This window comes from Phyllobates terribilis, unplaced genomic scaffold (assembly GCF_046119375.1).
Source record: "Phyllobates terribilis strain yellow unplaced genomic scaffold, ASM4611937v1 Scaffold_7__3_contigs__length_470593459, whole genome shotgun sequence".
NCBI classification, from domain to species: Eukaryota; Metazoa; Chordata; class Amphibia; order Anura; family Dendrobatidae; genus Phyllobates; species Phyllobates terribilis.
Genome location: NW_027362767.1, coordinates 236230057 through 236241566, shown reverse-complemented (window position 1 = coordinate 236241566; position 11510 = coordinate 236230057). Strand labels below are relative to the sequence as shown.

Here is an 11510-nt window from a genome sequence, read left to right as displayed (position 1 = left end):
CCTCATTCACCAATTTAGTAATGAAATAAACAAACAAAAAATCCATTAAGACCCAAAGTAGTCCTGGAAATCTGAAGTAGTCCAGAAGTGGGAACCTGAAAGACATAAAAAGAGAGAAATAAATAAGTAGGGAATAGAAACACTCCCTCATTCATCAATTTATTATAAAAAAAAATCCCTGCACCTCTGTCGTAATCCATCGCAATCCCACGACGTCCACCGATTTTGTACAGCAACCTATGGAGCGTTGTTCTGAGAACGAGGCTTCATAGGTCACCCCGGTCATGTCTCACGAGCGATGGCGTCAGTAACTCAGTAGCATCATCGAGCGTGAGACATGACCTGGGCGACCTATGAAGCCTCGTTCTCAGAACAACGCTCCATAGGTGGCAGTAGATTCAAAATTCAGGCTCACGCCAGACCTGGCGGCTCTGAGCAGCGGTGACATAACTACACCGCTCATCAGAGTCACCGAGTCTCATAGCGACTGATAACACCTCAATACACAGCTGATAACACTGGTCTCACCATACACAATAGGTGATGTCACAGCTCACCTCCTCCTCCTGTACAATGACTGATAACACCTCTATATACAGTAGATAACACAGGATCCATCGTTCACAATAGGTCATCACAGCTCACCTCCTCCTTCTGTATAATGACTGATAACTCCTCTATATAAAATAGATAACACAGGATCCACCATTCACAATTAGGTGATGTTACAGCTCACCTCCTCCTCCTGTACAATGACTGATAACTCCTCTATATACAGTAGATAACACAGGATCCACCATTCACAATAGGTGATGTCACAGCTCACCTCCTCCTCCTGTACAATGACTGATAACACCTCTATATACAGTAGATAACACAGGATCCACCATTCACAATAGGTCATCACAGCTCACCTCCTCCTTCTGTATAATGACTGATAACTCCTCTATATAAAATAGATAACACAGGATCCACCATTCACAATTAGGTGATGTTACAGCTCATCTCCTCCTCCTCCTGTACAATGACTGATAACTCCTCTATATACAGTAGATAAGATTTTTTTTGCCACTTTTCTTTTTTTTGTCTTGTGGTATTCAATATTGCAAACACATTCCATGAATTTTACGCACAATAAAAAATGCTCTTTACTTTTGTTTCTAACCTGTTTTGTGAATTTTTAGCCAAAATAGTTCCACATGCCGCTAAAATGTCTCAAAATTTGCAGCAAAATTAGAGGCGCACATAAAATCACTTTAGGGGAAGGGGGTTGGGGAATGGAGAACATTTGCAACAAATTTTACAATTTTTTTCAAAAAGTTGCAAATGATGAATCAGGCAAAAACATCTGGAAACACTAAACTCCATCTGCAGCGTGAATAGAAAAAAAAGACATAAAAAAGATTCACCTCTATATACAGTAGATAACATAGGATCCACCATTCACAATAGGTGATATCACAGCTCACCTGCTCCCCCTTGCGTCACATTAGATGCTTCAATACAAAAGCTATGGGGCTTGATTCATTATTACATTTGCCCCTATGTTTTGATGACTTTTTGGTGCTTTGTGCCTTTTTTTTGGTTGCACCATCTTCATCTTATTATTTGAATCTTTTTTATGTCTTTTTTTTCTATTCACGCTGCAGATGGAGTTTAGTGTTTCCAGATGTTTTTGCCTGATTCATCATTTGCAACTTTTTGAAAAAAATTGTAAAATTTGTTGCAAATGTTCTCCATTCCCCAACCCCCTTCCCCTAAAGTGATTTTATGTGCGCCTCTAATTTTGCTGCAAATTTTGAGACATTTTAGCGGCATGTGGAACTATTTTGGCTAAAAATTCACAAAACAGGTTAGAAACAAAAGTAAAGAGCATTTTTTATTGTGCGTAAAATTCATGGAATGTGTTTGCAATATTGAATACCACAAGACAAAAAAAAGAAAAGTGGCTAAAAAAATCTGTGTTGATCTATTGGGCTTTGTGCACACTGATTAATTTTTGCAGTTTTTGGAGCAGAATCAACAAGGTTTTGAGGACGTTTGGAATTTTTGAGATTTTTTTTCTGCTCTACAACCTCCTAAAAAAAACCTCTGTATGCGCTTACCATAATGCTATGTACACAGGGTCTTTTTGCTGATTTTTGGAGCAGAAACTGAGTAAAAACTCCAAGTTTTGGAGGAGATTTTCCGCTCCAAAAACATCTTGTAAGACTCTGTGTACAGCCTAATGTTTTTTTTAGAAGGCTTTGGTGCAGATACTGAGCGGAACCTCTGCAAATCTCAAAAACATGAAGGTTCTGCTCAATTTCTGCTCTAAAACCACTGCTAAAAGACTCAGTGTGAACACGCCCTAATATGAATTCCATGGTTTCCTAAGTCTCCCAGCAGCCCGGGATGACGGACAGATCTCTGCCCACAGTGTGTGACATGGAAGACCCCAATGGACGCCGGCCAGCGGTCTCAGTAGTAGCAGAGGAATGCTCTGCAGCTGCTCCGCCAGCGATGCCGGCGCTCCCAGCATAGTGACAGGACTGGCACGGGATGAATGAAATATAATAGGGGATGTGGCGGCCTCCGGCTTGGCACCACGAACATGAATGGGTAAGAGATGCTGGTGACATCGAGGAAAACTCCGGGTATCAAGGGCCAACATGTCACCCCCAACTGAGGAGACCCTATAATGGGGGACAGTGGACCCCAAACATGGCTGCACATCATCTATGTATCTAAGAAGGAAAAGATGTGGAATTATGGAAATCACAGGATGGACACATACATATATATATATATATATATATATATATATATATATATATACACACACACACACATGTATGAGGAGACTGTGGGGAAGCACACAGCAGTGGGGGTGACTGGTCACCAGTGGGGTCACTGCTCCTCCCCCCTCAGCTGAGCTCACTTCCTCCGTGCAGGGGCTGGGGGCGGCCCCGTATAAGTCCGGCCCCTGGGGTGAGTAGTATTACTGCTGCACAGCTTGGAGGAGAAGCATCGCGCCGCCATCCCCAGCATGGACACCTACCAGAAGCCGGAGGACAAGGAGCTGCAGGCCCTCAGAGACGGCGCCAACCGGCTGAGGATCCTCTCCATCCGGGCAACATGCGCCTCCAACTCCGGGTGAGACCCCCTCTGTCTATGTGCGGGGTCTTCACATGCATTATCTCTTCAGCCCCCCCTGCACACGTGGTGTCCGCTATCACTGCTGCGGCCTCCATTACCATCACTCCCCCCTGCCTGACCTCCACGTGTGGCGGTGAAGCCCCCCGCAGCACGTGACCTGTGCACACGTGGGGGGGCGCAGCCGCTGCTCCTGACTTTAACGGAGCCGTATTGCAGAGGTTAAGTAGCCCTTAATCCTACTCTGCACCCCATAACTGCGTCTTAATGCTGGGATATGAAGGGTTAATGTGTGAGATCCCCGCAGGCCTCTACGGTGTGTGAAGTAGCGGCTCCTGCTTAAAGGGGAACACCACTTCTGGCAGATCACTGACTGTATGTAGAGACGTGGCCAAACCCTGCACTAGGTGGCGCTGCACATGGCTCCTGAGAGTCCTGGTCACATTGTCTGGGTGGTCCCTGTGCATCTGGCTGCCCCCTGGTCTGTCTGATGTCTGCAGGTGGGTGGGGGGCTTCACCTTGACTCTGGCCCATTGTCCCCCAGGCTGATGTTAGCTGTGGAGGTCTCTGACCTCTCTTTAAAAGTTCACAAGTTGCCTGATCCTCTGGGTAGTACAGGGTTAAATACTATCCTCTGTCCTTGACTTATGGATCAGACAGGTTAGGAAACTGGAGAGAAAGTGAAAATGTTCTCAAAACTTCTCCCCCCTTTTTTTTTTTTTTTTTTTTTTATAACTGAGCAGAGAATACAATCCCCCCCTACAAAAGGGGTCTTCGGAGACCGATAGTTGGCAAACAGAGGCTGTACAAGGGTCAGGATGGCGGCTGAGAAAAAGGGGTCCTGAATCACTTTCTGTAGAAACAAGCTTGATATGACGTTGTGCCTAATGCAGGGTCTGGGGTGTATTGTGATCACTTAAAGCCCCCAGTCTTTACTCCCCCCAGTAGATAAGCTGTTTGCTAGCTGAGGGTGTTTGGCATGGGGGGGCTGTCAGGTGTATGTGCTGTACACGTGAGATTTGTATGGGTTACGTGGTTGTTCATGGCCTCCAATCTCTGGGATATCACTGGCCACGTCCCATCTCATTCTGGATCTACTTTCCCTATGTGCCTTCAGGAATAGTTTCCTAGACATCCGGATTAACCTTCTCCACGTGACTGTAGGATCTGCCGGCTGTCTAGTGGGCGGGTGATGCAGCCAAAACACTTTTTTTTTGCAAAATGTAGGGTCACATAAGTGATTATGGTTCCACCATCCTGTCTCATCGCTGCTGTGTAATGATGCTACAGAAGCAATAAATGTGTATAGAACTATTATCAGAGTCTGTGACCACTTGAGTGCTGTGGTCAAACATTAGTCACAACATCTGAAGGGGTTAAGGGTCCTTCTTATCTATGGCTAAGACATTTGGCCTGTACATGATTTACCTAGTCCTAAATTATTGGGTAGATGGGGATGTGAGGACCAGGATTTAGGAACCATCTCTATTGCAGTTCTGGCACAGAAGGGAGGGGGTTAACTCTTGCTTTCCCTCCTGCACAGGACAGATGAGATCCAGGTAGGAGTCGCCCACCTTTACAGGAGAAAAACACTTGAGTGTAAGACACTGAAGGGAGAAATGGAGCTGGCAATGACCTTGTTGCACTGCCCAAGGGTGGATTCACACATTCATATTTCGTGGTCCGAGTACGGACTGGCGGCCGGTCCATGCATTGTGATCCATACTTGGACTGACACATGGCTGATATAACATGAATAATGCTCAGGCCAAGAGTAAAGTCACAAAGTGACACAGGAGCCAGAGCCGTGCAGAAGCAGCAGACGTCCCTCTCCATTCAGCTGCCATGTTGGGGTCTCTTGTCGGCACCAGCGGCTACTTGCTTCTTCCTCCTGTGTAGTGATGAGCGCGCATGCTCATTACTTGAGATTTATGAGCATGCTCGGGTGTTTTCCGAGTATCTTCAGCGTGCTCAGGTGGTGTTATGTTTTAGTCACTCCGTGCTCATGATTTGCGACTGTTTGACAGTTTTAATACATGTGAGGAATGCCTAAGAAACAGACATTCCTCACATATGTTTTAGTCACTCTGAGCATGATTTGCGACTGTTTGACAGCTTTAATACATGTGAGGAATGCCTGTTTCTTAGGCATTCCTCACATGTATTAAAACTGTCAAACAGTCGCAAATCATGAGCACGGAGTGACTAAAACATAACACCTGAGCACTCTCGCCAAAAGGGTTGACAGAACATACTCGCTGCTCCTGTGTCCTCTACAGCCGAAGATGAGAAGCCCCTGCTGGATTTACTTGCTCAGCCTTATTGACAAATGAATTCTACAGAATGCCCTTAACCTTAAATATGTTGCTCATTCATAGATTCTAGCCCGGTTTGAGCATCTGACATGAGCCGTTAATGAAGTCTAGCTAATATCACTGACTTCTCCAATGAAGGTGTGCTAGTCACTGTGAAAACACATTGGGTACTACTTTCCTTTTGTACCAAAAAAAAAAATAAAAATTTACAGGTTGGATAGCTTAAAATATGTTGTCAGCAATCTCTGCGCCAGGACTGTGGAGTCGTTAAGCCAAACCTCCGACTCCTCAATTTCCATGACACCGACTCCAACTCCCTCATACATGGCTCATATTTAAGTGATAAATTTACTGTAGCACAGATTCATCTCAGCTAAAAGTCTAGACCCTTAGATCAAGAATAGGACAGACATTTATAGGACATTTCATAACTTCCCCACAAACTGCATTGAACTACTGTACCCAATTTATTATATATTTTAGGAGTCTGTCCATTTTATTCAGACTCCACCAAAATGGCCACCGACTCCACAGCCCTGCGCTGTGCACTAGAAGTTTATCAACCTCCACAACTGACTTACTGAATTTCACATTGGTGAAGTCTGATTTTGTAAATCCTTTCCCACCAGATATCCCCCTATAATCAATGTTGGGCATCATTATAGTTATGTATTATCCTTGTGACTTTAATGCGTCTTTCTCCATGTGCCAGGCATCCCACATCCTGCTGCAGCGCTGCCGAAATCCTGTCTGTCCTCTTCTTCAACACCATGAAATACGATGCGGCTGACCCCAGCAATTATAACAATGACCGCTTTGTTCTGTCAAAGGTGAGGATGACCACGCCGGCACCTACTACTCTGATCACTAGACATGGTGCGGGGCTTGTGCGTACCAGTGACTGGTCCTTGGCGTGGGGTTTTGAGGGTGAATAATCTGCACCCCAGTCATCAGAATGGAGGGGCTGTGGTGCATCAGATTGGTGCCAGATCTCGGTACCATGGCACTGTGGCTTATGTAAAGGGTGTAGAGGACTCGTCCTTCATGTATGAGCAGACTACTAGTGGCACAAGCATCTCCAGTTCTCTAATCATTTGTCCCTTTTCAGGGTCATGCTGCGCCCATCCTGTACGCTGCCTGGGTAGAAGCTGGTTACATCAAGGAATCGGACCTTCTCAACTTGAGAAAGATTGACTGTGACCTGGAAGGACATCCTACACCGGTATGTACCCGCATCCCCTGGAATCATAGATAATACTGGGTGCAATGGGCACTTCTTCTACATTGGCACATGCTCATGTTAACACAAGTGTTACTTTTTGCTCTAGATTCCAAATTTGCATTACATAAAAATGGGGTAATTTTACATGATTTTAGTATCTTGAGGCGGGGGGGGGATGCCAATATTGCAACTGCATCATCTGCACATGCCTCAATGAGATCAGACTTGATATGGTCACCTTTTTTAGACCATAGTTTGCACTTTCATATATGCTACAGAAATAAGTTTTCAATGACCCCTGCTAATCTCATAATAGTAGTTGCCATCAGACACTTGTGGCTTAGTTAAGCCTTGCAGATGGACTGCTTTCATCTCGACTTAACTGAAGATGGTTTCTGCCAACAATATTTCTTTTTATCACAATCCACCAGAGACCTGGGTTTGTGTGGTGTCCATCTCCATTACTCATTTAATTTGTGCACTTAACAAAACTTGAATGTAAAGGGACAATGGCATAATGGGTAAAATAAAGTGGTGTACCTGCACCAACCTTATACTATTGCAGGTTACCAGGCTCTCCCCTAGAGGGCGCAGTGGCTGAGTCCATATACTGGAACATGTGGGGACATCATGACTGGTTCAGGATCTGTCGTTGTGAGCTGTGCCAATGACTGACCCCCATATATGACCGGCCAGTATTGTGCACTGGTCATTAGTGTTGGGTGATGGCTACCAGTCGTGCTGGTGTGGGGTCATGGGCAAAGATCACTTCTAATGCTGATAACTTTTAGGAGGAGCAGCATTCATGCCTGTGTATCTTTACATACCACTCTTATTATAATGCCCTCTAGGTGACTTTCTGTGAAGTATATATCCTTCATGGGGGAAGGAGACAGTTCTCAAAATAAAGAACCTTGCTATAAAGCATAACAAAAAACAACCAGCCACTATGTGGACAGGCCGAGCTTCCCATTCACTTGGCTAGGTGCCACTTTGCATAGAAAAAGCTGATGACTGGGGATTTCAGATGTCTGAGTTCGCTTCAAGCTGAAAATTGAATGTTAAGGTGGTACATTTTTTAAAGAGAACCTGTCATCTAAATCGAATGACAGCCTGGCTTTTAAAGAGGAATGGGCTTGTTGCCCACCATGTGTGGATTCCACGCTTGGTTATACCTGCCCAATGGATGGCTTTAGAGCTGCTCAATAAACCATAAGAATCTGTCTAGAAATCACTAGTTTGCATGTATGTGACATCTTATCACTAATTCTGGGTTTGTTTGTTTTTTTACCAGAAGCTACCATTTGTGGATGTGGCCACTGGCTCCTTGGGACAAGGTTTGGGGGCATCATGTGGCATGGCGTACACTGGAAAGCACTTTGACAAAGCCAGGTAAGAATTGTCTAAGGTTTCCTTTTGATACAACTCACGAATGACTTATCTTCTGACTGTCGTGTATTATCCCTCTCAGTTACCGTGTTTACTGTCTGCTGGGTGATGGAGAATCCTCTGAAGGAGCCGTGTGGGAAGCCATGGCTTTTGCGTCTCATTACAAGTTGGATAATCTGGTAGCCATTTTTGATGTCAATCGTCTGGGGCAGAGCGAGGCGGCTCCTCTTCAGCATCAGACAGATGTATATAGGAAGAGATGTGAAGCTTTCGGGTAGATTTCTTCTACAGCACCTGCTTATTTGTACATCTGTACGTGATACGGCCTCATTCTACCTTCTGATCCACTTGCAGGTGGAACACCTATGTTGTAGATGGCCATAATGTAGAGGAGTTGTGCTGTGCCCTATGGCAAGCTGCCAATGTGAAAGATAAACCCACGGCAATCATTGCTAAAACCTTCAAGGGGAAAGGTATTTCTGGTAAGTACCTGGAAGCAATGGCATCAGGAGTATACCCCCAGGCTGGACGCAGTTGTAGCCGGCTGACTAGAAAGTATTTTTATTTTCAAGGTGTCGAAAATCAAGATAACTGGCACGGGAAGCCGATGCCCAAAGACAAGGTGGAGTCCATCATCAAGGAGATCCAGGGTAATATCCAGACTACTAAGGCTCTGACTCCGGCAGCTCCAGTAAAAGATGCTCCTGAAGTGGTCATTGCTGACATTAAGATGCCGACCCCACCAAGCTACAAAGTTGGTGACAAGGTAAAAGAAGGTCTTGTGTAATGTAAACACTGTATTTATTGGTCTCCTAACTAAGCTGCACCCATGTCTTGCAGATCGCGACACGTAAAGCATATGGGCTGGCACTTGCTAAACTTGGCCACGCAAATAGCAGAGTTGTCGCCCTTGATGGTGACACCAAGAACTCCACTTTCTCTGAAATCTTCAAGAATGAACATCCCGACCGTTTTATTGAGTGCTTCATTGCTGAACAGAACATGGTAGGTTGTCTTTAAGGAGGCTCTCTTCACTAATGGGTAAAATGATTGCCTGTAAAAGAAAAAACAATATGACTTCTTAACTGTGTAATTTTTACCTTCCAGGTGAGTGTGGCTATGGGCTGTGCTACCCGCAATCGCACTGTAGCTTTTGCCAGCACATTTGCTGCTTTCCTTAGCAGAGCTTATGATCATATTCGTATGGGCGCCATATCCCAATCCAACGTCAACCTTTGCGGCTCCCACTGTGGTGTTTCAATAGGTGAGTGGCTGCTATCTTTGTACAGATTTCCTTTTTCTGAAAACTTAGAGACGAACCCCTTTATCTGCTCACATCCAACATTGTGACATGAGCAGGGCTGGTCACATCTGATACCTGCCAGGATGCATCCTCTTCAAGAATCGTGCATATGTCCCATAATTTAATGCAGCTGCCAAAACCTTCTGGTTATGCAACTCAGACATGAGGAGCAGATCTATCCCTTTAATAAGGTTTAGTGACCTTGCATTATATCGCACGCACATGCTTCACCGGTCTACCGTGTTTTAGGTGAGGACGGTCCCTCTCAGATGGCTTTGGAAGATCTCGCCATGTTCCGTGCTATTCCTTCCTGTACAATCTTCTACCCCAGTGATGGTGTTTCCACAGAGTATGCCGTTACGTTGGCCGCTAATACCCCAGTAAGTGTTACCCATGCCCCTTAATTTGCACTTCAGATCTGCTTCCCACCAGGATGAGTGGCTGAAATGCTTCAGTCAGAGCTGCTCTTTACATGCAATGTAGTAAGGTCTCGTCCCTTTTACATTGTAGGGCATCTGTTTCATTCGCACCAGCCGTCCAGACACCGCAATAATCTATTCTCCTGAAGAAAAGTTTGAAATTGGTCAAGCAAAGGTAAGAAAAAAAAGACAAGCCAAGTCCTGGTGTTTTACTCCATCACTCTTATCTTTTGGACACTAAACTTTATTTTCCCCCTTTTATACAGGTCGTACGTCAAAGTGAAACAGACAGGGTCACAGTTATTGGTGCTGGCGTCACTTTACATGAGGCTCTGGCGGCAGCAGATGAGCTCGCCAAGCAAGGTGAATCTTCTGGGGGAAAAAAATATCTATTTATATGGAAGCCATGCTGCACACAATTAGTTGTCCCCACAAGTCTGTTAACTGCATCACTGGCAACCTCCAACTATTCTGATGGGGAACCACAACTCCCAGCATTCTAACATCTGTAAAGCTACTGATGCTAATATGGCACTGACTAATGGGCTGGCTCTGTTCTCCTTAGGTATTAACATCTGTGTGATTGATCCTTTTACCATTAAACCTCTGGATGCAGCGACCATTATATCCAGCGGTCGAGCTACTGGTGGACATATAATCACCGTGGAGGATCACTACAAAGAAGGTAATCGTCTGCATTGCTTTCCTAAAGGGAGGGTTGATTCATCCTGTTGGGCCATACAAACCTCCTTGGAAAGGGAATGCCCCATCTTTCTGAGCCGATTAAAGGGGTTCAGAGCTGTTTATGCACAGGCACTTCGGCCACACCAAGGGTGCACAAACACAAATTTTGTGATTTAACTTTAAAATTGTCCTTCACACATCTAGCCAGTAGGTGGCACTATTGCCCTTCCTTAAACTCTGCACACAAGTCCTGCAGCAACAGTGCTGTGGTTCCACCCTATAATGTCTAGTCACATTACACACGCACCTTGATTTGCTATATTAAATGACCTTGAGTCTATCTTAATATCTCCCGCCTTTTTTCCAGGTGGTATAGGGGACGCTGTGGCTGCAGCTGTTGCAGGAGAACCCGGATTCGTTATTCAGAGCCTTGCTGTGAAGGGTGTACCTCGCAGCGGGAAACCTACAGAGCTGTTGGAAATGTTCGGCATCAGTGCAAAATGTATTGTCGAAGCTGTAAAAGCCACATTTGCAAATTAACCAGACCCAAGTTGTCTGCCGTAGAAAAGCACTTCTCTGTAAAGCACTGTCTAATACTAGCCCGTGCCACTAGCCTCCACATAACATGTCGGCTACCTCAGTGTATACATGTTTAACAATTCTGACATTTCCATGCGCTACGTGGCACGAGCTGGTCCTTACAGCTCTTCAATAATTCCATGTCTGTTTATCCTCCACTGTGCACTTAATAAAGCAAAAACTCATCTAAATTTTCAATGTTGTGACTTATGAAGGCTAAAATTGTCCATTTTTTGAGTCACAAAATTACAGCAGCCCGTGACTTTCTGTAATCTTGGGTTATAAGGTCAACAGCTTTTAATTGGTGCTGCTACAGTCCGTCCCAAGAGCTGCGGACAATGAATTAACAAATGGTTCAAAAGTTCCCAGACAAGTGAACACTGCAGATCTGAGATGTCAATCACCACTTTTGTTCTCCAAAGGGGCAAAAGGCAGTAGAAGTCCTGGGTGTCATACTGTTCCTT

The 11510-nt window shown here is 45.0% G+C and overlaps 1 protein-coding gene across 1 annotated transcript; it reads left to right on the top strand.

The window, feature by feature from the left end:
• Window positions 1–2922: 2922 nt before the first annotated feature.
• On the top strand, window positions 2923–11237 carry TKTL1 (transketolase like 1). The gene is made up of 14 exons (XM_073637772.1): window positions 2923–3135; window positions 6163–6280; window positions 6559–6672; window positions 7967–8064; window positions 8144–8335; window positions 8416–8543; window positions 8634–8827; window positions 8902–9066; window positions 9169–9325; window positions 9614–9744; window positions 9875–9958; window positions 10050–10146; window positions 10349–10468; window positions 10835–11237. The coding sequence occupies exons 1-14, from the start codon at window positions 3029–3031 to the stop codon at window positions 11005–11007; spliced, it is 1878 nt and encodes a 625-aa protein (XP_073493873.1). The 5' UTR covers window positions 2923–3028; the 3' UTR covers window positions 11008–11237.
• Window positions 11238–11510: the final 273 nt, after the last annotated feature.

Bases quoted from the DNA above. Each gene is read 5' to 3' on its own strand.
- TKTL1 (XM_073637772.1), top strand. From the start codon at position 3,029: ATGGACACCTACCAGAAGCCGGAGGACAAGGAGCTGCAGGCCCTCAGA. The intron at 6,673-7,966 runs GTATGTACCCGC...TTTTTTTACCAG, and splicing joins TGGAAGGACATCCTACACCG to AAGCTACCATTTGTGGATGT. The intron at 9,067-9,168 runs GTAGGTTGTCTT...TTTACCTTCCAG, and splicing joins TCATTGCTGAACAGAACATG to GTGAGTGTGGCTATGGGCTG.